Source organism: Lonchura striata, chromosome Z (genome assembly GCF_046129695.1).
Source record: "Lonchura striata isolate bLonStr1 chromosome Z, bLonStr1.mat, whole genome shotgun sequence".
NCBI lineage: Eukaryota > Metazoa > Chordata > Aves > Passeriformes > Estrildidae > Lonchura > Lonchura striata.
The window spans coordinates 5,436,899-5,464,295 of NC_134642.1; the positions used below are offsets into that span (position 1 = coordinate 5,436,899).

Consider the following 27,397-nt stretch of genomic DNA (forward strand, 5'->3'; position numbering starts at 1 on the left):
AAATAACACATTCCTTGTGCCTTTAGGGAGGGAAAAACCCACAACGGTTCCAAAACCTTTCAGTATGCAAACCACCATCATGAAGGTTCAAATTAGGCTTGCAGAAGTCTTAGGAGATTTTCTGCCCCTGATCAGCAGAGGAAAATCATTCCCTGCTCTGGGTCTGGAAGCAATTGTTCTGGTGACTCCTCCTCGATGACTGAAAAGGGTTGCTAGCTGCAAAACTTCTTTTAAGTCCCACTGTCCATTCATGGGAAATGGGATCCACAGTGTCTCTTCTCTGCAAGGTACTGGTGACAGGAAAAGGTTTACCATCTGTAGAGTTTCTCTAAGATTCTGTTTATGGCACATGATGTTTCCAAGGCCTCCCAAAACAAGAAGCTTCAGTTCCACTTCTGTAAGCTTGTCTCATTGAAAAAGGACCTAAAGAGAGAGCAGTCCTCTGGCTGCCCATGAGAACCAGCACACCAAACTCAGGACCTGCTTGTGCTATCACTTGCAGCCACAGCACTGAAACAGCAATGTTTTCCTTCCCAAATACATGATAACTGACAATTAGAAAGAGTTTGCCCCTTATTCTCAAACACATAGATGTGGAAAAAAACAGAAAATTCAGATGTTGTAATTTTGGTGAAGAAAAGCATCTTCTGCCTCTCCCATCAAGACTCTATAAAGGATGTCCCATTTCTGTCTTCTGCGAGAAAAGAACTATCCGATTCTCTCAGTAACAAAATTATTTCTGTACAATCTATGGTCTGATTTGAGGCTCTGCCTCAGAAAATTCTGAAATTACTGATCTGGAACAATTGTGGTCAAGCTCTTAATTTTTAAAACTCTGCTTAATCTCTGCATTTGTTCAAATAGCAACCTTATATGACACAGCAGAAGGTTGAGTTCATTTAAATATTGCAATTGAAAAAAAATTCAGGTTTGTAACATGCATCCATGAAACTAACAGCATCTGTATCAGGAAATTGACTTGAGACAAGTTTTGGTATCTTTCCCAGTGGGAGGAGGGAAGAAGGAGAACCAGGTTGAATACCACCTGACCCCATCCTAAAACCAATCAAGAAGTTGCAAGCAGGAACCATCCTAGAACTTGGGAGACAAAAGTTAATTCTAACAGGGAGAGATTTCTCAGTTTGACCTAGAAAAAGGTGAGCCCCAGCAGAGATGTCTTTTTAACTACCCTGATCTCAGCATCACAGTTTGATTTGGCAGCATCTCTTTTCCACCATCACTATCTGAATGACCTCTTTTGTTTAGGCTGAAAGGACATGATTTTTCAGTGTAGCCTAGATAAACAAAAAAAGAATACACTATGTCCCTGTAAACTTCTCTGGTTAGAGAAGTATGTAATTGGCTAGTTAAAAAACAAGTGATTCTCCTGAACTACACTGTTCTGCTGAGAGAAAGCTTTTGGGACACAATTGGCCCAAATGCAGCCATTTGGCTTTAGCAATTTTGTAAGCAGTACTTTGGGAATTCATATATTAATTCTAGATCACCTATTTTAAGATGATGATGTTTTTATTTCTATTACTTTCAACAGTAAAGACACAGTATTACAAAGGAAAACAAAAATGGCCACCATGACATTTCCATGTAGACATCATGCAAACAAAACATAATTTAGCTCTGGCACTTTTGTAATCAAATGGTTTTTTCTTTTTCAGCTTAAAGCTGACAATGATCAGTGTGAAAGCCAAAGAATGAAAAACACCTGAAACCTTGGGATATACTATTACAGACAATGTAGGGATGTTAGGACGCCAGGCAATCTCTTTCCCTCTATGGCTGGATCTCCTCTTCTTAACCCATTCCAGACAGAACAACCAGTTCAAAAAAACCTCCAATGAAAGAACTTCTGTACTTTATCCAGGCAAACCTGTGCCTTGGTTTAAATTCATAACCAACCTTTTTAAAGGTTGATTTCAAATTTCCCTTGTTTCAAATTTAAGCCCATCCACAATAGACATGAAGAACAGTTCACACCTTTGGGGCTTGCAGTGTGGAGCTGAAGTGTGCTGTCAAGATCCCACATTCACCAGACTAGTGTACATTTCAGGTCAGATCTCTTTATTTTACAGATTATGGTATGTGATTCACTTTTAACTTTGTGGAGAACTTGAACCAGGCATGACTGCAGAAGAAAAACTGTAATGCAATTCTCTCTTCACAGCTGTACTCATGCTTTCCTGTTCAAAAAGGATAAATGAACACTCCTACTGAAAGTCTCTGGAGAACATCTGCTGATTAAGGTGTCACTTCTCGTGATTACAAAATTGAAGTCAATAGTAGCCTTTTCTTTGCGTGGGCTTTGGATCAGACTGTAATTCTACTGGAAATGTACTGCAAACTGCATAAGATGATAACACACCTAGCTCACAGCTAGTAAGATAAGGATTGGATAGCAGTCCTTCCCCATCTTATGTTTCACCATTACCCTTTCCTGCCTATGGACTTACTGATAGCCATTAATCCACTAAATAATGTACTTCCAGAGTAGCTCTTAAACCTTTGCTTAGCTGATGAGCAAAGGATCCTCAAAGGATTTCTGGCTGGAGGAAAGGCATTCCTTCGAAATGCCAGCATTGCAGGAGAGCTTATACTGGGGTTTGCAGACCTATCTTCACCTTTGCCTCACCTCCTTCTTCTTAGCCTGCCAAGTGCACTATGGAAGCAAAGGAATAATCTTTGGAAGGGAGACAGGATTTTCTTTGGTCCCACCAGAACAAAACTGACTATGCTTCCTTCCTATTCAGCTTTCTTTGCAGATCACAACAGCAGAGCAAGAGATATATGTGCCTCCTCCCTCAAGCTCAGGCAGTCCCAGGGCTTCTTGGGGTTATTATTTTACGCCAACAACACATCTCTATAAAAATGAAGAGAAACATCTTCACACTTCCTCTTCCAGCCAGTACTCTCAGCTCTAAAGGTACTGACAATGCCCAAAACGAGCTTTGTTTTTCATCATGGAAATTAATTGTAACATTAGTCCTAGCTATGTGTCAATCTCAGATTGGAGCAGACAACTGGCATTCTGAGCATTTTCCTGTAAGAAAGTAGCTTTATATCCACTCAAAGCTTTATTTAAGAAAGAGTCTGAATTATCCCTCTTCAGCCTGCTTGGAATTTTCCCCCAAAGGACATGGACTAGACTATGTAAATATCAAAGCAGTTACCACCTATACAGGAGCAAGATCTCATAAATCACCTTGACTGAGGTTCATGGGAGCAGAGCCAGTCATGAGCCAGTTCCCACCTGGAGGCTGCCCAAGTGTATTAGACACGGTATAGTTTCTTGGCAAGAGCTGGACAAAAATTCTGACATTGAGAAAGTCACATAATGGATTCTGCTGGTTCTAAAGTACCTGTGACAGTGTCTGGCAAACAGCTTCAGTGTGACATGTAAGATTCACACAGCATGTTCCAGGTCCAAGACACAGTCTGTGAAAATGTCTCCCACCATGACTTTTAATGCTCATCAGAGATGGCACTTCTTGCTGATTCTCATTAAAAGCACACCTTCTTTACTACTCTGACACCACCTAACACATTTCTAAACTGGGGCAGCAATCCCACTTGGAACCAGCTGCCCTTGTGAGACTAAACACCCTAACAAGAAATTTGTTTGCAGATCATGAACTAAAAACAATGAAGATCAGAAGCCACTGGGCCTACAAGACCTATGGCAGTTGCTAGAAACTCTAGAACAAGAGGTGCAGGAACATGCATTCCAGACATACGCTGTTCCCAAGAAGGTGAGGTTTCAGATATGTAAATATGTGTAGGGAAATACCATTGTATAGCTGAAACATATATAAGACATCATTTTCCTATTTTATACCAAAATCCACTGTTCTGCAAGTGGCAAAATAAAGAGTAGACACTTCTGCACCTTCCTGGCATAACTAGACCACATGAAACCTAAGCACAGAGAAATGTCAGTTTAACACAATCAGAAACTGAAGCTTTTTCTTGTCTGCAGCATTTACATAGTTAACAAGTGTTATCCTGTCAAAAGCAACTAAGGATTGGAGGGAGTGATATCAGACTTTGTCCATTTATCATCTTTCACATTAGGTTGTTGTCAAGTTATGCATAGTTAATCAGGAGATAAACCAAGACAATAAACCAACAGCAGGAAACTCAATCCAAGAAGTGTGTTTCTATTCAGCAGTTCTGACACAATGAACAGAAAGATAAAGGGAGACGTCAACTTCTGTTTTATTTATGCAGCCATAGAACAACAGAGGATTTAATTTCTCTCTTTTCAGGCTGAAGTTTCCTACTAAATGAAATGTCCTCTTTCCTTACAAATGCAGTTGGCTCCTATTATTAACAACTCCCCTTGCTGGAGAAACAGATGATGCTGTATTGCCAGGTCATTCATTAGCAAGAAAGCAAACTCATTATGTACGTTGGCTATCTTCTACAGGTTTTGGAGCCCACACAGACGATGACACAGGACGTATAAACAGATTACTACACAGGTACTACTGTTAAACTTCTAATTTCTACAACAGAAGTATACTTACACTGCCCATTCCAACTTCTCATTCTTGATTGAATTGTAGAGGGCCTACAAAGGGAGAGAAATGAGATGGAATTATTGTTAGACCCCTCCTACACATACATTAATATGCTAAGGAAAGATACCCAGCTAATATCAGCAAGCAGGCGGTCTCTGATCAAGAAAGTCCTGTATCTGCTAATGGTAATGTGAAAATCTTCAGCCAGAAATTCCACCTAAGAAAAAAATACTGAATGTGTGTTTTGAGATTACAGTCATTTTTCTCAAGCAATATTTTGGGGTTTGTAATTTGTGCCTTTTTAAGAACATAGAATCATGAAATACCCATGGAAGGGACCTTAAAGACTATCTAGGTCCAACACTCCTGCCATGGGTAGAAATACCTTTCACTAGACCAGGTTACTCAGAGCCCCAGAATACTTCCAGTGATGGTCATGTACAGCTTCTGAGGGCAACCTGTTCCAGTGGTCACCACCCTCACAGTAAAGAATTTCTTCCTAACATATACTCTAAAGCTATTCTCTTTCAGTTTGAAGCCATGGCCCCTTGCCCTTTCCTTATATGCATTTGTAAAAACTACCTGTAGGCTGCCTTCAGGATCTGGAAGGCCACATTTAGATTGCTTTTACACCTTCTCTTTTCCAGGCTGAAAAAACCCAGTTCTTTCAACCTGTCTCCATAGGAAATGTGGTCCATCCACCTAATCACCTTGGTGTCCCTGTTCTGGACTCACTCCAGCAGTTCCATGTCCTGTCCCTGTGCTGGGACACCAGAGCAGAGCAGAGGGGCAGAATCCCCTCCCGTCCCTGCTGCCCACGCTGCTCTGGATGCAGCCCAGGACACCTTTGGCTTTCTGGAGAGCCCATAGCTGGGTCATGTCCAGCCTCTCACCCACAGCACCCCCAAGTCCTTCTCACAGGGCTGTTCTCCATCTGCTCATCCCCAGCCTGTGCTGATACCCAAGGGTTGGTCTGACCCAGGTGCAGCACCCTGAACTTGGTCTTGTTAAACCTCTTGAGATTCCCATGCACCTACTTTTTTATTTTAGCCAGGTTACTCTGGACACCATCTCATCCTTCAGCTGAGTTTCACCTGCAGATATCCCAAGGGTGCATCTGATCCCTTCATCCATGTCATTAATGAAGATATTAAATAGTACTGATCCCTGGTCAATGACATTGTGCCATTGACCATTACCTTCTGGATGTGACCATCCAACTACTTTCTTAGCTGTCTAACAGTCCATGCATAAAATCCATCTCTCTGCAATTAAGAGACAGGCATGTTGTGAGGAACTCGGTCTAAGGCTTTATAGAAGTTCAGATAAATGACATGTGTAGCCATTCCCTTGTCCACTAACATGGTCACTCCATCATTCAAGGCCACTGGGTTGGTCAGACAGGATTTGCCCTTGATGAAGCAGTGCTGGCTGTCTTGAATCCCTGTTCTCCATGTGCCAGAGCACAGCTTCTAGGAGGATCTGCTCCATGATATTCCCATCCAGGCAGTGAGGTTGGGAGGTTCCTGGTTGCCAGGGTTCTCCTTTCCACCCTTTTAAAAGATGGGTACCATGTTTCCCTTCTTCCAGTTACCTGGGACTTCACCAATACAATGGTGAATTCATGACTACAGTGACTTTACGAATACCATGGAGAGTGGCTTGACAACTACATCAGCCAATTCCTTCAGGACTCCGGGATACATCTCACTGGTTCTAACTGACTTAGGTACATTCTAGCTCCTCAGGTGGTAATGAACCTGAATTTTACTTAGTTTGCAAAAGCCACAGGACTATTGCATTGAAATTCAAAGTTCAGTCTGATTCCTGACAATCAATGAGACCTTTTGGTCAATAACTTTAATGGAGACTTTAATATTTCACCGTATGGGCCAATCTGTGAAAATTTGCCAGAATAGCTATCCAAAGTCCCTAAGCTTCACAGATGCCTGAATGCTTTCCCAGTCACACACCTAAACATAAAACATGATCCGTTTCTAAGTGCAAAACAGAAAATTAATGTTAAGCAACTTTTGTGCTTGAAAATCACTATCTGGGACTGCTGTCCACTAACACTGTTCCTCTTTCAATTCATAGAAAAGGTGCCCAGTAAGTTTGACACCAAAGGTAACAGTTCTGTTTTTGATACAAGCCTGCAAAGAAAAGGGTCTGAAACCTGACTTTAAAAAAAAACAAAAACAAAACAAAACAAAACAAAACAACACTGAACCCAGTTTCAGACAGTTGGGATGGATTTTTTTTTTTTTTTTTAAAGAAATTACATATATCAAGTGGATAAGTATGTCTTATTTCAGCCCTCCATGAGCTGATGTATACAACGGATAAACCCCTGGTATTACCAAGGTAATGGAGCTCTTCAAATAGGTCAGTTAACTCAAGTGAAGTATTTTGGTATGGAATGTCCCTGATTCTCACACGCATAATCTGCATTTGTAATTCACCTTATATACATAGCTAGATTTACTCCCTCTGGCACATAACTCCTACACAGCCTCAAAATATGTTAACGTGTAGAAGAACTGTTGATGCACATGATTAGCAAAAAGTAGCACATCAAGTATGAACAAGGCTGAAAATCACATACTATAATAGCTATGACATGATGCTCAACAGAAACGGTAACATTTAGATAGCCTTAATGCTGACCCAAACCAAAAATAATTTGGAAACTTAAGAGTTGAAATTAGTCTTCTGCATATGCCACAGCTGAATTCACATGAGCATATCCCACTCTTCATCCTGTCATCCACTGGCTCCTTTTTGGATCTGGAAGTCTTATTTGAAGATCCTTAATATTCAGCTCTGTGGAAATATGGCTTAACTGAACCATACACAAGCAGATCAAACATTATGGTATAATTCAAGCTGATGCTACACAGGCAGCAACTCTTGGCCACAATGTGCATAGAAGGTAGGTTTCTCAGACCAATACAACAGATATTAACACAAAGAACACTTAGGCCTCATCCTACTGACACTGAGCTAGCAAAGAGAGGTCCTCACCACTAACTCGAGCTTCAGTGTGCCCTTCAGAGAAATATGATTAAGTATTTCCAAGTCTGGAGTTTTCACTGTTTCTACAGATCCTATCTTCTCTAAAGTTGTGTAAGGCACTCTGAACCAAAGGCAAACAACCAAAGATGAACAGATGGGCATTTCTGACAATTTGTAGGCACTCGCTTAATTTTCAGGTGAAAGCTATCAAGAGATTTTAAGAGCACTCTGCAGAAAGAAAGCAAAAGAAAGAGTTAATATTTCTCCTGCCAGTTCAGCAGAATTAGACACAACACCATTTTTCTACACGAACCAAAGCTGATACTGGTTTCTGCAGTCACTGAGTATTTCTTACATGATTTGGCCAAAGCCCCTGTCTTATTCTTTGACTTGTTCTTTTCTTCCTGGTATGACTAAAATATTCTCTTATATTTTGAGCCAGAAAATTACTCCAAATACAAAGCGAAGCGGCTGCATACTTCCTCCAGCTTTTCATAACCAGTTATTTTTTTCCTCATCGAGCCCAATGTGTTTCAGAAACAGCAAAAACCTGGCTTGAGGAAACATTTGTTTCCCTCTGGCCAAAATGCCGACAAGATTGGGTCAAAACCTCTGAAAATTAACACCTGCCTTGTGCAGGTTTTTATGAGATTTCACTGCTAAGCACGTCTCTAGGGATCATTGCAGCCAAAGAGCAGAACACACAAAAGCAGCAGTCCAGATTGGTGCAGGGATAACAAATGCCCCAGGCTTGTGCCTTGTGAAAAGAGAGCTGTGTTTGTCCCAACCTTTACTAATAAGCCAGACATCATCTTCCTTCTTTAGGGAGTAACCGACAACAACCCAGTCATATGGCACACATCTGACCAAGGACATGGTGCCCCCCACAGACCATCAAACAGAGCCTGTCAAAAAGTTTCTTGTATTTACAAAACAGAAAGAAAACTATAGAGGGTATGCATAGCCCAGACAGCTGTATTCTGTAAACCTGTGCATGTTCTGTGTGTCTACCAGGCATGTTCACTGAGACCTCAGCAAGCAGACCTCTCCAGAGATGCAAACACACGAGTTCTCATGCCTGTTCCCCAACCTACCTCTCTGGCAGAGACTCTGGAGAGGCTGCACACTTGCTGCTGGACTCACCAGCCTTTCAGAGCTGCTGTATGTCACTTCTCCAAAACATTTTCTAATTTAACATTTTCCTGATGTCTGCCTGGGCTCTCATATGTTCCAGAGAAGGAAAATTTTTTCCTGCCGTGTTCTGTAACCAGAACTATACATGTACAGCAACCTGCTCCCTGATTTACCTCATGGCTATTCCCCAATGCCCTGATTCAGACAGTAGCTCTTTTCAATAGACATTTTTTCCGGAGTATGACTAAATCAAACAAACTTGGAGACAAGCACTTAAATTCTTCATGAAATTGCAACAAAGCTCACCAGAGATTATGGCATGGTCATGACTCTCACGGTACTTAGCTAGCTGCAAGGACAGATTTTATTAACTCATGTTTTCTCTCTGGGAAATGGAGAGAAAAAAAAAAAAGAGCTCTAATTTGAAGCACTGTTACAGATTGACAACAAAACAATCACCACTTCCTACCTGCTAGTCTGGGAAGTGTTTTGCAAATTTGCTGTGTAAGACAGAAACAAGAGGTTGATCCAGAGCAGTAAATGATAGAATGAATAATGCACAGAATGTCATCTTCCAAGCTGGACTGACACCAGTCCGGAAGTGGAAAGACCTTTTATCTCTTTTGTTACCCAAGGCTACTCTAAACAGGATCCAAACCCCCAGGTACCAACTACTCAGCAGTGTCTGACTTTAGTGCTTTGACTTTTTATCCCTGGTCCTTACAGCTTACAGCTTTCCCCTTTCTGGTAAGTGTTGATCTCTAGGTATATCACACCTCAGGCTCTGCAAGGCTATAAACTCCTTGGAGAAACAAGTGCAATTCTGAAGGAAGAATAAAAGAAATTGACTACTGCATAAGCAGAACAGCAGGCAAAATCCTAGGCACCTTCCTTGTTTTAACTCCAGTGCTGTCTCCTACAGTTCAAATCTGACCCTTAAAAGACTGAAGTATTAAAAAATGAGTTTCTTATGTGTTTGTGGGATTTGCTTGTATTTGTTCATAAACTAGGCAAGAAACACTTTCCTTTTTAAGTGGAAGGCTGTAACTAAAAAACTGCATAATTCCACCCCCATTTCCCCTTTGGTAAGCAAGTGGGTCCACAAAAACCCCAGATTTTCACAAACTCTAACTAGTTGGTACTTTTATTCCAATTGGAAAGAAAAGCAAAACTATGGAGAGCATGCTCCTGAAAAGTCTGGTTTATTTTACAAAGCTACCAAGGGTAAAAAGGTCATTCACCACCCTCATATTCCTCAAAATCTTGTCACATGCATGAACCACTGGACCTATTTAAAAAGGCTGCTCTTGTCACCTGCCGGCTGCCAGTGATGCTGTGAGTCAGCCTCTGCATGCAGAAGCAGAGCACAAAAGAAAGGCACAACCAGGTGTGTACGCAGGGACAAGGACATAGCAAATTACACAGATACTGAGAGTGGTAAATCATCTAAGTTATAGGTAAACACACGGCCCCCAGAGCCTGGCCACTAGGCTGCAAGATGCTTGAAGAGATCCCAGAGCACTGTACAATTCCTCCCCTTAAAAAGCAACATAGGGCTGGCTCTTGAAGAAAGCTGTTTGCACTAGCCCATGCAGAAAAGCCTGCCAAGAGGGAAAAGAATATACCACACATTTTTTACACCTGCGCCACGCACAGAAGAGGAGCCAGAAACACCTGCTGTGAACCGGTGAATAGGCAAAACCAAAACTAAGTTCATAGAGACAGCAGGGATGACCCAGACTGTCTTTTCCAGTTCTTGTCTTCCACAGTCTTTGTTTGCATCCAGCTCCTCCCTGATTTTTGGAGTCATTATTGGAGGAATGATCATCTGATCATTGCAGAGGATAGCCTGGGTGGCTTTTGATGCCCTCAGAACCGGGATGCACATGTGTTCTGAGCCAGGCCTTTGCCACACTTCCCTGCTGCCACTACCAGAAGCAGCCCTGCCTAGATACACTTCTTCACCTCCAGCTGATAATGGCATGGTTGACTTCAACAGCAAGGAAGCCCCAGAAACACCTGAGGGCAAAGACATGCCCAGTCTCTGCAGTCACAGCACCTCTCCCAATCACTCAGCACCCGCCCATTGGCTTTGCCCTTTGGAGCTGAGCAGTCAGATAGGCATCAGCTCTGGCTGCTGCCATATCTGCTTTACAGGAGGGAGAAAGAACAACAGAAGTAGCAGAACTCTACAAAAAATAAAACATGTTCTAGAGGCAACAGATACCAGACATTACAAATGTTTGCATGGAGACCTAATAGCTGTTAATGTGCTCATCCTTTGGACCAGGGCATAGCTCAGTACCACTGCCTTCTGCCAAGTCTGCATGCAGAGCTATATTGGTTGCTATATATCACTCGTAGCTTGCTGTTTAGATCACTATCTGAAGGCTGGCCCTCACTCAGAATACAAATCTACACTACTCCACCACCTGCTATTTGCCACCCTCCTTCAAAACCCAGATCTTGACATTTTCTCCTGTCCTCATACACAGATCTGTAACACCTGGCAAAGGGAGGATAAGGGTTCTGATCACTGAGTGCCTGTAGCTCATTGCCAGATTCAAAGCCCACACACCCTCTATTTCTCATGCATTTTCCCCTCTTCTGATGGGGATGCAGCAAGGATGCTAGAATAGTACCCCAAGAAGCCTGTACATTAGTGCATGGCATCACATGTCTGCTGATATTGCTCTCAATTTTAAATTCCACTGGTTTGTACAACAAACGTTCTTCTAACAAGCCAGCATACATTATTCATAGAACAGCACAGAGCTGTTCAGAAGCATATGGAACTGATGAATGCTGTTTTGGTGTAGGAGGAGATAGGGTTGATAGGAATGTTTTAGAGGGAAGGAAAGGAGATCATTTCACCCAGGGAATTTCAAGTGCGTCACCAACTGGAGGAGAACATTTAGAAGAGAAACTCCTCTGTTAAAAATCTGGTTTGTATGGAGAAGGAGGGGGAGGGGGAGAAAGAAAAAAAGGAAAGAAAGATTGTGCCAGATACATCATCATAACACAGAAAAGGATGGTTAGCTGTGGCTCCAGAGACCCAAGAAATTAATGCCACACAAGAAATGCATCCTCTGTATTAATACATACATCTTGCTTTAAAAGATTTTTTTTCTGCACTTCCTGAAGTGTTTAACCAGTGCTATCATAAAGGCAGCATATTGAATTATTACAGATAAATAGAGAAAAGGCTAGAGAAGTACTTCTTGATAGTGGAGCACCTCCACAGCCTATTTTTACACAGCCTATTTCAAACTGTTTTATTGGCCCTGTGCATTGGCAGGCAGGACAGGTGCAAAGTACTTGGCAATTCAGTCCCTGGCTGCAGGAAAAAAGTCTGTCAGAAAAAGAGACTACAGAGCATGCTGGGTCACAAGGATTGTCCTAAAATCCTTTGACTCACCTTGCATGTAGTCTGGACTTGAGCCTGCCCTCCACAGAACAATGGTACACAATTCACAATATCCTTTTCACAGGTTCTTCTGCTGGCCTAAAGCTTTGGTACCTGCCTATAATACACATTCAGGATGCATCCCCCTAGTGAAGCCTGTCCACAGAGAGGCACTGCCTGATGTGAGTCAAGGAGATAAAAGATACTTGGGCTACCTAGCTTCTCTGACACTGGCAGCAGGCAGACCTCATCTGCAGGCACCATGCTGGCGCTTTGTTCATACTAAAGCATGTGGATACATAATACTCTCTAGCTTACCAAAATAGGCTGAGTCATATAAGTGAAAAGTAAAAGAGGAGTATGTTTCTGAGGCACAAATGGTTTAAATCTATCTTCTGTCCAAAGTTAGCTGAAGCAGTCCCAGGAACAGGTCTTGAGCATTGTAATCACTTTATATGAGGAGCAGATAAAATACAATGCAGTCCAGACACAAAGAGGGAGACACACCCACAGAAATATGAAGTCTACAAACCAAACCTTACTTAAGACTGAGGAGATCTACATGGCATCAGTGTCCTGAAAAGCCCAGCTAGAACTGAAGACATTTCCTGAGAAGTGATGCACAAACACATATGCACAGTTACACTAATAAAAAGAGCTTTGCCACACTACAGATTAAAAACCTCCAGGTTCTTCCACCAACACAACAGTATCAAAGAGCCAAGGCTCAGTTATAAATTGGTTCGCTAAATCAGCAATGTCTTAGCAAAAAAAAAAAAAATAAAAAAATGGGCAAAGATCAGAAGGGGGAAAGGGGGAACAGAGAGATGGAAAGAACAGAACTGACCAAAATCACACACCAATCACTTGCAGAGCCAATTGTCATCTTATCAACCAGGCAAGCACCACTGAAGAGAATGCAGGGATCTTCTCAGCCCTCCATAACACAGCTTTTATGCATCTCAGATGCCCTACAGATACAAAAACCTTTGCTTGAAATAAAGAAACAGTAAAATAAACTGAAACGAAGCTGCAGTGTTCTTTCCATCATATTGAGATAGGCAGGAAAAGAAGTGGGTATCTCTCAAATAGCAACCTACATCACCTAAAAGGAAGAAAAGTAAATTACAAATGCCACAGAGGAATGAACACAGAGCTTTCATTACTGCAGTAGTTAACTGTGTCAGACACCATCCCTGGGAGAAAGTCCCTGCCCTGAGGACGCTACACCATGCATACAGAGTAGACACAAAGCCTGGGAGAGGAAGATATAGAGATTAAGTAATTCATCCAGTGTCAAAAGACTTGAGATTTTACCAAATGCAGGAGACTTTTCATGTACAAATCCTCCCACCAAATACCGTGCAATTATTCCCATGCTTAGGGTGAAAGTGATCACGAGAGCAGGGTCCCAGAGCACATGCAAGATGCAGCCTTTACTTTGACATTTGTTGAAGAAGCACATACTGCATCAGCAACAGCCTGAAAATGATGGCTGTGATATTTCTCTGCCCTAACTCAGTAATGCACTATTTCTTAGACACAATTTATAAGGTCCTGAAAACAGAGGCTCACTTAATTGAACTGAAAAAATACTTGACATTTATTTCTGTTTGCAAATCACCCTGTGATTTAAGTTACACAGCTCAGGCTCTAAAATGCCATACAACCTGTAAGCTAGCAGAGAGTGTTTTGCTAGGAACTACCGTGCAGCACTGGGGTCTTTTCACCATGGCAGAGCAGAGGTTTCTCACAGAACAGATAGGAGATTTAGGGAAGGCACACCACAGGAAGATCCATGCATGGTGCCTGCTTTGTATGCACATGGACGGACCCAAGGCATAGTTAAACGCTTGGTAGATGCTTTGAAATATTTCACCCTGATTCAGCACACCTTTGCAAATGGTTGTATCTTTTAATCCCAAGGTCAGAATCAACTGGCAGTAAGAATGAAATCAGAGGCTTATTTTTGTCACTGCATAAAGTTCATCTGACCCTTGGAGATAGGGAGCACCTTAGAGAGGGAGACAGGTCTTAAAACACTTGCCAGGAGTTCCTGGGTGCCTCTCCATTATTGTGTGGGTGAGAGGGATGAGGAAAAAAAAGAGATATTGCATGGCGTGGGGGCTGTTTGCTTAGGAACTGAATAACTGGGCTGGGCTGGGTGAGGAGATGCTGCACACAGTCACAGGGAATAGCCTGTGCTATCAACCATTACAATACATTAATGTATTCCTACAAATGCACAAGCAATGCCTTCCTAACAAATACTTGACAGCAGTATTTAATCACACATGCAATTTAGACAATATTTTCACCTAGCACCTACACCTACTAAACCACAGAGCTGCAGGTAAGGACTAAAAATTATTTTTCTATAGAAAACAATTCCTGTTAAACAAATAATCCCAAGGACATCACCTGCCAACTCTGGCACATTTCCCAAGAGTACAGCTCCAACCAGCACTGTCACTAGCAAGTTTTCCCTGTTTACTACTGCACCAAGCTCAGTGACAGGGCATTCAACTAAGACCTGATCATTATAACACCAGAGTTCTTTCACCTTCAGGTCTCTCCTCATATGCAGAGATTTTTTTTCATGACCTGACAGCAGTTTTCTGATCACTGCAGACCATCCAGAGCTCTTAACTCCTGCAAAGTGTAACCTTTTCCCAACACCAACCCCAAGCCTAAACAGGCAAAACACTACTAATATTTAGTCATTTACCTTGCTTTCTTTAGTAGAAAACTCGGAGGAGTTGGATATTTTCATAGATTTTGACCGATGGGACTGCCGCCAGAGAGATTCTTCTCGGGAGTATTTCACCGAACCTGTGGCTCTCACCCGGACTTTGCTGGTGCTCTGAACACTGTTAACTCCAATCATTTCCAAAAGTGAGGGGACGGGATAGGAAAGAAGAAAGCTAATGAAACTTCCCAATCCCCTGCAGAGGAACTGGAAAATGTCACGACTGGAGAGCCCAGGCTCAAGCAATCAGTGTTTGCTTAAAGCACACTAGGCTGTTTTCTCCAGCATCTTCAGGCACAGTGTATGGAGCCAGCCTGATTGTTCCAGGCATTGCTCACGTCACTGGATGGGAGAAAAAAAAAGAAAAAGAAAAGGAAGACGCTGATAGAAACTCCTCCCCTGCTCTGCTCTGCTCCCCTCTCCAGCATCAGCTCCCCCTTCACATACACACCAACAGTGAGAGGGAGAGAGGTGGAGAGAAAGATGCTGGTACAAATGCCAGCAGATCAAGCCAAGATATTATTTTCAGTTCATGCAGCCACAATTCCCTGCCTGCAATAGCCTGCCATGCTCATTACTGCCTGCAATAACAAAGAACGCTGTAAAAAGAGTCTTCAATCACCTGCCAGAAGCTACAGGATGTGAGAAATACTGATGGATTCTCAGAGCACTGAAGAAATGAGTGAAAACCTACAGCACCATAAAAAAGTACTGGCAAGCCCCAGAGAGACAAATCAGCAAATTTCCACAACTCACTATTTGCACTCACTAGCCAGAGTCCTTGGGGTGCCTTCCCAAAGTGCAAGAGAGAGCAAGACCACTTTCATACTCTTAAAGGGGCTTAGTGGAAAAGAAATTATTTTCCCAAGATGATCAGTGCAAACCAGCGTCAGAGGAGGTGTGAACAAGCACCTAGGAACTCATCTCCCCACTCAGCAGCCAGGAGAGCTGTATCCATACCCCCACACAGGCAAACCACATGCTCCAGTGGCTAACCCCACAAATGATGCAGCTCCCAAGTGGCACTCTGTTTCTCCCTCATGGTAAACCCATACAGCCTAGTGATGGGAGGGCTATTACCACTGCCAGAGGCACCATCCAACCACACGAGCCTGGCTCCAGAGGCTAGGCACGCTCTCTTTGCCTGGAACCACCTGCCTTCATGCAGGGGACAAGGGGAGGCCAATGCCAGAAGGAGCTAGTACTCTTACTGAGGGGTGGATGCACTAAATACAGGAAAAGAGAGACATTTACCTCAATGTTGCAAAAGCACCATCATTTCTGGCTCCTGGAGACCCAGAGTGCAGCAGACTGTGCATTGCCATGGAAACGTGCTCCAATGTGAGAGAGAGATTGCTCTGCTCTGCTCAACACAGGATCGTGGCAGCTGCAGACACACACTGGACAGGTGGAGCAGCTTGTGTGAGCAGCAAGGGAAAAGTGGACAGTGGGGACATTGTGCCAAACCCCGAAAAGGCAAACGGTGCAGAGGGTGCATGAGGAGCTGGAAGACTGCAGCAAGGCTAACACTAGGTTCAGCAACCTGCCCCATACCATCATACCACAGGCAAGGCAAGGACAGCAGCAGTGATGCTGGGTTGTGGAGGACATGAGGGCTCACATCCCATTCACACTGTCACACACAGAGCAAGTCTGCATGCAGGCAGCATTGAGGCAGCACTGCCCTGGCATGCTGACATGAATGTCCCATGCTGAGCTACTTCAGACAGCCAAAAACTGGGTGAAGAGGCTCCAGTCTCTATTCACATCTGAATCCTGTTCCATGTCTGCCAAGCCATGTGAAAGCAAAATGAGAGTTTTCATGCCCCATGTCATGTGCCCAACAGCACCCCAGGGTAAATAAGATGCATATAAATGGATGGACTTTCCCCTGGTTACATCTTCCCAGACTCTTACAATCAGAAATTTACATCCTTACAGGGCAACTGGCTAGACAGCCACATGATGGTCCTAGATCCATTTTGCTCACAAAAGATACTGCTGTCTCTCCAGTATGCAGCAGCCTTTCTAATAGCATTAACCCTTTGCTAATGTTGTTCCCAATGATGCTACAAGGTGTGTATCTTTCTCACAGACTGTAAAAGGTGTGGACCCTGCTGAAGGACAACAGTGGAACAGGGAACAGGTTACCTAAGTATCAACACAGAAACTGTCCCTGGGGTGGGAAACTTCTGATTCCTCACAGATTCTGCCTCCATTCTGCTTGAGGCACAAATACCTTCCCTTCTGGCCAACAAGAAAAATATATTTCCATTTCCACCCATTCAGATCTAGCAAGCCCATCACTACCTCTCCCATTAAGATCAAACCCAAAATGTGCCCCTTTTTTACAGAAATCTGTCATTGCTAGATGATAACTGAAAAGAACCTTTTTCTCGGCAATAATCATGCTCTGAGTTACTTCTGTCACTTCGCTGAAAAGATTTTATATTACTTAACCCATGTGAAATTATCCACTGCTTGTGTGAAAGCTTTTCAAAGAAAATCTCTTCTTAGAGGAAATTTGCACTGCAGTCAAACCGCTCCAGATGAGCTAAGCAGCAGGTCCTGACAGGTGCTACGTAAATGGCCACAAATCAGTCTCTATCCTAGCAGCCCCCTGCCTAGCAGATTATTCTTGCTCTCAGATTTATAGGGCCAACTCCCTAAGCACTCTCAACATATCAGAAATAATTATACTCCCTAAATATCACACACAGACCTAGGCCAGTATCAATTATACAGAGCAATTTTATTATTAAATACAAACTAGACTGAATCAAAGCAGTATTTCTTTTCTCTTGTGTTACCCACAGCACCATCACTGCTGCAGCAGTTCATCTAGCACTCTGAGCTGAATTTAGCAGATACTCAGGTAGAACAGCAACCTTACTTCAGAAAGGAACAAGTCTGTTTCTGCAGCAGTCCAAAACTCCAAGGATGTTCTTTCTTCAGTGTTTTCTGAGAAAATACTTCTCAGTTCACACTCTCCCAAAGAGAGCCTCCTGAGAGAACATATTTGAAGCCTTAAATATCTTCAGACTGAGGATTCAGTCTAGATTTCATCAGTGTCCCTGATTTTCATCTGCAAGTGATAATACAATCTTGTACTCCTTACTGAGCCAGTATTCTGTGTACACACTTACTGTTATTCTGGGGAAAGGCCATGCTTTGACACTAGAGAAGACCCACCATTTTAGAAATTAGTAGGCACATAGGATTGATTTACGTCTATAATTGAGCAACAGGAATTTCTAAGGGAAAAGTGTTTTGAGGGACAGAGGGATAGAAGGGATGTTTTTAAAGAGGGGCTGAAATAGCTGCACAGTATCAGAAAAATCAGAGGTCACCACAGCCAGGGAACTCTCCAAGTGTGTCAAGAATTCAGAATCTTCCTCTTGTTCAGAGGTCAAGTGGTAGGAAAGGGGTAGAATGTAAATATTCGTTTAGTCAGTGACACAACTGGGGTGACCAAAAGGACTGTGACCCTATATAGGGACCTTCCCTATCAGTTCCTCTAAGGAACAAACCATGAAACAGCAGGAAAATTTAAAAATTTGAGTCAAAACAAATGCAGAAGCAGAAAACCAGAGTTACTATTATTCCTTCCATCCTATCCTTTTAAAAGTATACAAAAGATTTTCTCTTGTCACAAGGCACTGTCAGACCCCATCACCCACAGAGGAAATGGGCAGCTGTTCCAATTTACCCTGAAATAAGCTCCTTCCCATCTGTTCCTCCCACCAGTCAAGTTTCCCTGGGAGGCAAAACATACTCAGTCCTTGCTTGGTCTTCCTAATGTCATTCAGCGAATCAACAACACAAGAAGAAAAACTGCAGAATTAAAAGTAAAATTCAATACTGGCTTTTGGGGTACAAACCTAAGGACCACATCACTGTATCTGAAGAACTCCAAAGTCCTCAAACAGAATCACAGGAATCCATTAGAATAATTTAGGCCTGATGTCAATAACAAATACAAACAACACAAGCTGACAAAATACATAAACACATGCATACCAATTACTTTAAATATATCCTCAAAAGCTAGTAACATATTTGTGCAGCACAGAAAGGCAGAACTACTTAATACTGCCACTAAATGCTGTTTGTTAAATAAACAACCATAATTAAATCTTTCCTTCATCCTTCATGTTTCCTTCTTTCATGGTTTTTTTTCCCTTCTCCCCACAACAGTAGAGAAGGGGAAAGTAAATTCTGATGGATAAGCTACTCTTATACAATGGCTACAGAACTAGGGCTTAAAACTGATCAACAGTAAAATTCCTGTAATATTCAGATAACAATTTCTGAGGTCTGCTGACTAGGGGGAGCTGACAATCAACATTAAATGTCTCCTGTGAACAGCAGAAATACTAGAGCAACCACTTAATTTCTACATTCACAAGCAACCAGGTCAACTGGAATCTTAGCAGAGTAACAGCTGGAATGATGGGAGAATTATGGATGACTGCATGAGGGCAACTGAACTATCTCTGGCTTAAGTTACATGAGAAGAAGGCAAAAAAGAGCATCCACAGCCAGCTGCTCATGGTCACCAGTCTTTACAACTGACTTTTTATATCAGTAAGCACCTAGAAGTGAGCAGAATGACAAAAACACAACGACTGGTGGAAGATCAAATAAATCTTGGTATCACTGTATCTCTGGGATCCACAGTGCATTTTGTGCCAAAAGAAACCACTCCTAAGGTAAGTCCCCTGCTTTAATGGAAACAAGCCATTGGATAATAACAGGGATGCAAAGAAATCATGCACCCTGTTATCCTGATCAGACTGCAAGTGATGTCTTCAGCCATCTTCATGTTCCTCACAGCAGATCTGAAAACAGCTGTTTCACAGAATAGCTGTTTTACTTCCTGGCAAAGCACTACAGTATCCAAGGGGAAAAGCTCCTCTTCTTGAGTTCCTCCTTTTAGGAATTATCATCTGCTGTCAACAAAGCTCACAGAAATTAAGTGAGCCATACAGTAGGCAGACTAACACAGACCACCAAGTTCCTTAACTTAAAGCTGACAAATGTAGTTACAGAAAAGAGAGAAAAGCGCAGCACTACAAAAAAATCCATAAAAGCATCAAAACCCTAAAATTCTGCATAGGTGTGACAGAAATCCACAGGAAAGTGATTAGAGAAGTGATGCAAAGTCTACAAACGATCTCAGATCCGCTGCAAACAATCTCTGCCTCCATCCCTGCAGTGAGCATGATTTGAGTCAACATCACTGAAACAAACCTCTCACCCTAGAGATCTGCATTAAAAACAAAAAAGGAAAAAAAAGAAAAACACCCACCCTCCTAGGCTTCTCTCTGACTCAAACAGCAAACACAACATCAAAAAAAAGGAAAAGAGGAAAAGGAAGGGTAGGACAAGGAAGTTGGGGATGAGAGGAAGAAGGTGAAGGAAGGAAGAAGGCAAAAGGATGAGGGCAAAAAGAAAGGGAAGGGGCATAATATGGAGAAGTGTGAGAAGAGACAGGGAGGAAGGAAATTGAAGCCACTCTAAGATCCACACAGGTTGTAAGTCAGTCCCAGGTGTGGCTGTAGGCATTGCACTATGGAGGAGGGGAAAACAGGCATAGACTTTGACATACCTTTTCTCCACAATTCCATATGCCTATGGAGTCATGTCCAGCTACCTTGCCCCAAAAGCAGATTAAATCCTTCCTACTTCTCTTGACACATTCCAGAACCCATCTGTCAACAGGGCAGAAAACTAGTATCTTGGATTTGCCCCATACTTGTACAAGGATCTTGTGAATACTTAATCGTCCAAGAAAGCATGACTTTGGAAGGAAACAAAATATTCCATTTAACATCACAGGAAAGGAGAAAAAAAAAATCCAAATTCAAGGAACAGCCTAATACTCTTTTTTGAAAGAAAACAGTGTAACTGGGTCAGAGAGAGAATAGTCCAATACTACTTGAAAAGTGTGGTGACAAGCAGAAGGAATACCAAAGATTTATTCAACAATAATCCTAAAGCTTGTGGAAGGAATGTTCTCTCTTCTTCTTCTTTTTTTTTTTTTTTTTTTTTAAATATGGTATAAATTATATTCGTACTCTTCCTTCCCTTGAGATGCAGCACAGAAGTTAAATTTCAAGCAGATCAGTGGGTGGAAGATCAAAGAATGTTTTTCAGAATTTGTTTTCTACCTACATGGAGGTGGGAGTAATAAGTCATAGGGACCAAAATGTATGTATGACATTGTATTAGAGAATTCCCAGTCTGAAAAGAGCCCAAAATTCCTCTTTTAACGTGGCAGAGTGCATCATTCCTGGAGACTACCAGTCTGTATCCTCCATACTTGACAGCTGACCTTCATCCTTGGGACCTGCAGTGCATTTCAGTCATAGCCAGAGACAAGCTGATGACCTTGGCTATCTAACAGGCTGGAGAAGTCAAATAATTCCCTTGTCTGATCAACCTGGACAAGACACTAGACAGCTTGCCTCCACAGATGAAAATTAACCCCTCAAATGTTCATTATGAGGCTGGTATTGAGCCACATAATGGCAGCCAGAAGCAATGGAAATTCTTAGCTGACTCTGCCTGAGTTTCATTCCTTGCTGACCCAAAAGCCTGGTAGGCCAGGTGAGACGTTTTGAATAACAATTGGGAAGTAAAGAGGTGAAAGGTTGAAGGAGCAAAAAATAATTCAGAGAAATGCAGGTTGTCAAAGCAGAACAGGTCCATCCTGAAATCAGCCTGCTTCCTAAAAAAAAGCAATCCCTTGTACCACCCCTAGATTATGCAGAGCAATCCTAATTCTTGGATCACCTTCAAAAAATGTTATGTTTTAAGACTTGTTTAAAGTTCTGCTTTCCCTGCTCAGAGACAGCTGGTATTAGGCTTCTGCTATTATAAGGCTTTCTTCAACTCAGATCTGGGTTTGACTTGAGAAAAAATATATAGATTATAGATTTTTCTTTTTATATGCACTGAGCTAAGTTCCTGAAATGCAAAAAGAAAATATATTTGCATTTCAACAGGGCAGGAAAGTGTCAGGAATCGCTGTAATTCAAGGGACAAAAGCAATACCCACACCATCATAACCTGGTCCAATTATCAGTTCTCCACTGGCATGCTTTAAATGGTTATTGCTCTTGAATAGGACAAATGACAACACCCAAAAACCCCCAAATTGAAGGAAACAAAGGTTATCATGGCAGGAAGGTTCTAAGCAAGGATGGAGAAGAGTGAAGACAAGCCAGGTGTTCCCTACAGTCACCTACAGTTCCCTATAGATCTGTGGCTCCTCTGAGAGCGAAAGCAAAGTATGCTTTCACAAGCAACTTTTTAAGACAAGGATTAACAATTTAATCCTGCATTCCCTGACTTTTATACTACCAGATTAGACTCTGTTGTCTTCTAGCATCTGAAAGGGGCCTTCTGTAACCAATCTTCTATTTCATACAGATAAAAATGCCCCAAAAATACTATTTCCAACAGAAGTATTTTTTATGAGAAAAAACTTTACTTTGGGGAAGAAACAAAGAGGCAGAGCTCTGTCTTATTCAGTGAAGCAAAGAAACTTGGTCCTCTCCTTCCTCTGCCCACTGCTGCAGGGTGTTGTAGCAGTCAATGTAGTCCTCCTGGGGCCATTCTGGCATGCTGTCACAGGCTCTCATTTCCCCAGCTTCATCAGGCTTCCCTCGAAGGTGGGAATTTCTTGCCAAAAAGCCACAAAGTGGATGAAGTACAGAGACTGCTGATGAGAGCAATTAGGGTACACACAGCAGTCCAATTAGTTTGAGTTCCTCTCCACAAAGGGGAGCTGAGGCTGTGCAGGGAGAAGTTAGCCACCTGATGCTCATTCTCTCTGCTAAATACCTGAAATGATTGGAATGGATGAAGTAAGATGCCAGTAATTCTCTTTAAATTGAGTATTTGCTTTGGATGGCTTTCAAAGGGAATTTAAAGAAAAGAAAGAGAGGGAGAGCAAGAGGAGGCAGAAAGACAGTGGCAAAAACACCCCGCAATTAAAGTGCAGGGAACTGACAGCAACATGAGATAAACCCTACTTTGCAGCTTCTATAGGAAATTACATATCCCAGGAATCCTAATCAAGAATTCAGATCATTTAGGAAATTAAGGAGGACGGGTTCTTCAGAAGAGTTCAGCACCAGCAACTCCAAGTTAATTTGGTCACTTCATTACAGTGCTTCTGCAGGAGATAAGGCCTACCCAAATAACAGTATTTGAGAAAAAGCAGATCTTTTATGAAGGATTGGCATCTTATCTCCACCAGCAGTGTCCCTGAAAGGATGAGTCTAGCCAAGTGCATCCCAGGTACCTCAGCATGATGGAGGTTCCCAGACAGTACAATAGGTCAGTGAAGAGCTAAGAGCTACCACCTCCTACCAGAAAACACACAGCCAGGTATGACTTCCCCCTTGATGTCATGGGGCATCACCACCACCAGTCAGCCCATGTCAGAGGTTGGGTGATGCCTATATGTCCATGAATGAGGTGTGCTGGATGCTGTAAATGCAGAGGACATTTACTTATGCAGGACAGCTGGTACTTTGCACACAGCCTAACAACAGAGTACTCCTCCCAGAACACTGCTAACAAAAGCAGGGATCCAATTCCTCAGTGATGCCTTCTTGCAGGTTCTCTGTGGACCACGGGAGACATTTTCTCTATTTACATATGAAAGGCCTTGTTAATGCTATCTTCCTGGAGTGGACTCCCATGCACCTTGTCTCAAGATGACAGGAGGAAAATATTGTGGCCAGCACCATGCCAGCACTTTATTTATGGGGACCACACTGCCCTCAGGCATTGAAGCAAGAATGTATGGCCAAAATTAGGCTCTTTCCAAGCCAATCTCCTCCTCATTCCAGAAAATCTTGTGAAGCCCAGCTCTGAACAAGGCTACAGTCACACAGTATAATTCCCTAGCATATAATTGTGAAGATGGTATCACTACAGAAGATTAAAGCTGGTGTGAGCATGTGAGAAATAAACCACTCCTACACTGTCATCATGAGGTTCTTGACACTGCCAAAATGTCAGACAGATTTTGTTTTCTTTCCAAGGAGGGAGATCCTAGCCATGGCTTCCCTTTCTACATATGTATGTGTGATGAATACTTGAATATTACAAGCAGACCCCATGAGGAGAAGTGCACTTTTAATCACAGTTTGGCGTACTTGTCTTTATGAGCCCCAACTGTAAAAGCAACCTCAGATCTGACTAAAGGAGGGAGGAAAAAGGCAATGATTCTTTGTGCAGACAGGTGTACAAAAGCAAAACCATGTTCAATGTTAAATGAACAGACAGCAAGATACAAGGTGAGGAAGATCACATTAGCATTTCTTATTTCTACTTTCAAACCAGAGTGAAATAATTTGTTGTCAAAGTACAACTAGTGACACACAGAGAGTCAGGTCATGAAGGCCTTGTGGTTTGTATGAAAAGTGTTCTCATTGTTGGAAAAAAACTTAATAAAACATAGAGATAGCTCCCCCATGGAGGTGAAAGAAAGGAGTAACTTGATCCAATGTCCGAAGTTTTCTGAGGCTGATCACACAAAAGTGTGTCCCTCCTCACGTGTTAATGTCTGGCCCCTGATGTGCTATTTTCCTATCTAGACAAAACACTCAGGGACACACTCCACACTCAGGGTGAAGGTGACATCTGACTGATGCCTGTCCACCAGCTGTCCTGGATAGCACAAGCATTTGCATTTGCTTGACTCTGGGAACTGGATCCACAATAAATGCTGCACAGAGCTTCACAAGCCCTGGAAGAACACTCAGCTCTCCACAGCCTTCCTTCCCCTCCACCACTGCTCAGCTTCACTCTGGGGCTCAGCAGAGTTGCAGAAGTTCATACAAGGGTGCAGCAGGGCCACGAGGAGAACATGGAGAAACTGCAGAGGCAGAAAAGCTCACTTGCTTCACCACATTAGGCACCAGTGGGTGCTCAGGACCTCACTCCCACAGGGATACACTGCCACCCTGTGGAAACCACTCTTCCTCTCCCAGACAGCTGGGCAAGGATGCAGGGAGAAGGCTTGCAACATCACCCATGCTCAGTAGATACACAGCTAATGCAGCAGCAAGCCACATGCACTTTGGTGCTGTGCTGAAGAGGTACAATGAATTTAATTTATTAAGACTAATGCAAAAATTTATTTCCGCTGATTCTTTCTAATCTCACATTTAGTGGCAGCATGGCTGCTGTGAAGTAGCACAATTACTTGTACTCACTCCACTCCCCTCCACCAATAAATTAAAAAACAAGGATTAGTTTATCAAATCTTCTTGGGTGCCAACTCTGTCCCAAAGACATCAAGGCATCACACAGAAAAGGGCAGAAAGCCCGAAGCAACATGGGACACCAACTCCAAACTTCTTCTGTCTGTCTACATCCAAAAGATCCTGAGCCCTGGTATTGCTTTGAGTGAAGAGTCAGACATCCCTAGCATTAGCAGGTGAGCACTAAACACAAAGGTACAACCCCAACTACATAATTCTGTGAGCAGGAAAACAAACAGCAGGTGAGCACCATTGGAAGTCTCTTGTCAGTACAGTCAGGTTATTTAAACAGGTTATTTAAAATAGTCTGGAGATCTATTCATTCAGTAAGGGCTGTAATTAGCCTGCAAATTAATCTCAGCACATCCTTCTATGGCAAACAGAGAAATGAGATTCCTTGGGGGAAAAAGTAATTTAAGTGTGGCTGTTGACAGATATACAAATTCAAAAATTAAAGACATTAAATCTAAAATTTCATATTCCCCATTGCTTAGTAAGAACTGAAGCAGGAGGGGCCAACAAAAATCTCCTTGAAAAAGATGAAGATGATGAAGAAATAACCAGCACTAAATGACAAATTCTGCTGCTTTCAACTATGCAGGTATATCTGTATTTCACAACGATCATGACACAAAATTTACACAAGAGATGGCAACTCATTTCGTTCGCTTCAACAGGCATTGGGTCAGCTCTCAGATGTGGCACCCTCTTATTTTTATTTCTATTACAAAAAAAAAAAAATTAAGAACTCCAGTGTATGCACACCTGTCTTCGTTTAAACAAAGTGCTGTTTCATGCTAGCAATCAGAATAAAAAGAAGCAAAACATTCTCATTATTACTGACAATAAAACAAGGTTTGTCCTGCTCAGCCTCTTCCCCCATTCTTCAGATTTAACTCCTGGCACAAACTTAATGAACAAAAGCTGAAGCAATGCAGCCTGTGCCAGATAGCACATTATAATCTGAAATTACATCTCCAGCTCTAATGCGAATACCCCAAAGCACCTTTGATGAAAAAACACACACGCCTTCCAGATTGTACACAGAGATCAGGCTTAGCCTTTAATGTATTCGCATTCAGAGCCAACTGGCTGCTTCTGTCTGCTGTAATCAGGAGACAGCACTCTGGGCTGGCATAACCACAGGAGTTTACAAAGCACACAGCTCTGGGGCGAGACCTGCTGCAGCTCAGTTTCACCTCTCTGTGCTGCAGAGTCTCCTTCACTATGAAGTGAAGGCAAGAGGGAAAACAAGAAAATAAACATTATATATATTGTGTATGTTCTGGAGGAGAAAGGTGCCCATCGCTTGTCATGTTTGACAATTAAGATTCAGAGATGGGTTTTGCTTTGAACCATCTTTCAGCAGAAATGAAACCCACATTCTGCAGTTAATTCCTTACCTTCAAGAGCCCTCTCGGGAAGTCTCTGCCATCATTCATCCCCTGGAGGTTAGCAACGAACTCTTGGCAGGTCATCTTTTTCCCAATGTTCTGAAAGGAGAGTCAGAGAAACACAACATCATATTCCTGCTGCTTTCCATAATGACAGGAACAAGCAACATCAGATTAAATGCATCTTCCTGCTCTCCCTTAAGCCCAAGGCAGGCAACACTAAGAACGCATTCATGAGATTACTCACAGATTAGCATCCTTGTATGCATATAGTTAGAAAAGGGGAAGTACTTTTGTACCCAAAGGCCCACATACAGCCCCCAAAAAAATCCCATCTTAATACTGGGGGTAATGAAGAGGATAATGATGAAGATCTCTGTTATTTGCATGGTCCTTATATCCCCATATCTTCAAAAGCTCTACCAGTCTCTGATGAAAAAGCTCTACTTAAATCTGCTGTGGGGCACCAGGAAACACCTGACTGAGGCCCTTTCTACACCCTTCTCTTACAATTTCATATGCCTCCTTTCAGTGGCAAGTGCCCTGAGCTGAAGTGTGGTGCCCAGATGTGGCCATTACCTTTTCTGATTCACAGGCTGAGGCTGCTTTGACATTTCTATAGGCTCACTCTCTTTTCTCTCTTCCTGTCTAAGCCTCAGACTGAAAGTTGCCCAAATAAGCCACAAACAGAAAGGAACAGTTTGGCTGTTCCTACATGTCTGTGTAGGAGCCTAACTATATCCAGAAGTTTGAGGCTGCCCTGAACTACTCTTGAATCCCTGCCTCCATCACCCCTCAGAAAAAGTGTCTGTACTCAGTCCCCCAGGAGCTAGAAGGCCCCTGCTTAGCATGCGGGGAGCCGTGTGAGTAGGCAACAA

General features: G+C 42.5%; 1 protein-coding gene across 8 annotated transcripts in view; it reads right to left on the minus strand.

Annotated features, from left to right (window-relative positions):
* PSD3 (pleckstrin and Sec7 domain containing 3) overlaps positions 1–27,397 on the minus strand; it is a 119,205-nt gene that overhangs the window by 32,175 nt on the left and 59,633 nt on the right. For 7 of the 8 annotated variants that reach the window (XM_021534829.3, XM_021534826.3, XM_021534828.2 and 4 more), the window contains 2 exons: positions 26,529–26,618; positions 4,542–4,585 (listed from right to left, as the gene is read on the minus strand). In XM_021534829.3, coding sequence (XP_021390504.2) covers positions 4,542–4,585; positions 26,529–26,618 — 134 coding nt within the window. Of the gene's footprint in view, positions 1–4,541; positions 4,586–14,818; positions 15,277–26,528; positions 26,619–27,397 lie in introns of those variants that run through there. The other variant, XM_077789972.1, reaches the window with a different exon arrangement.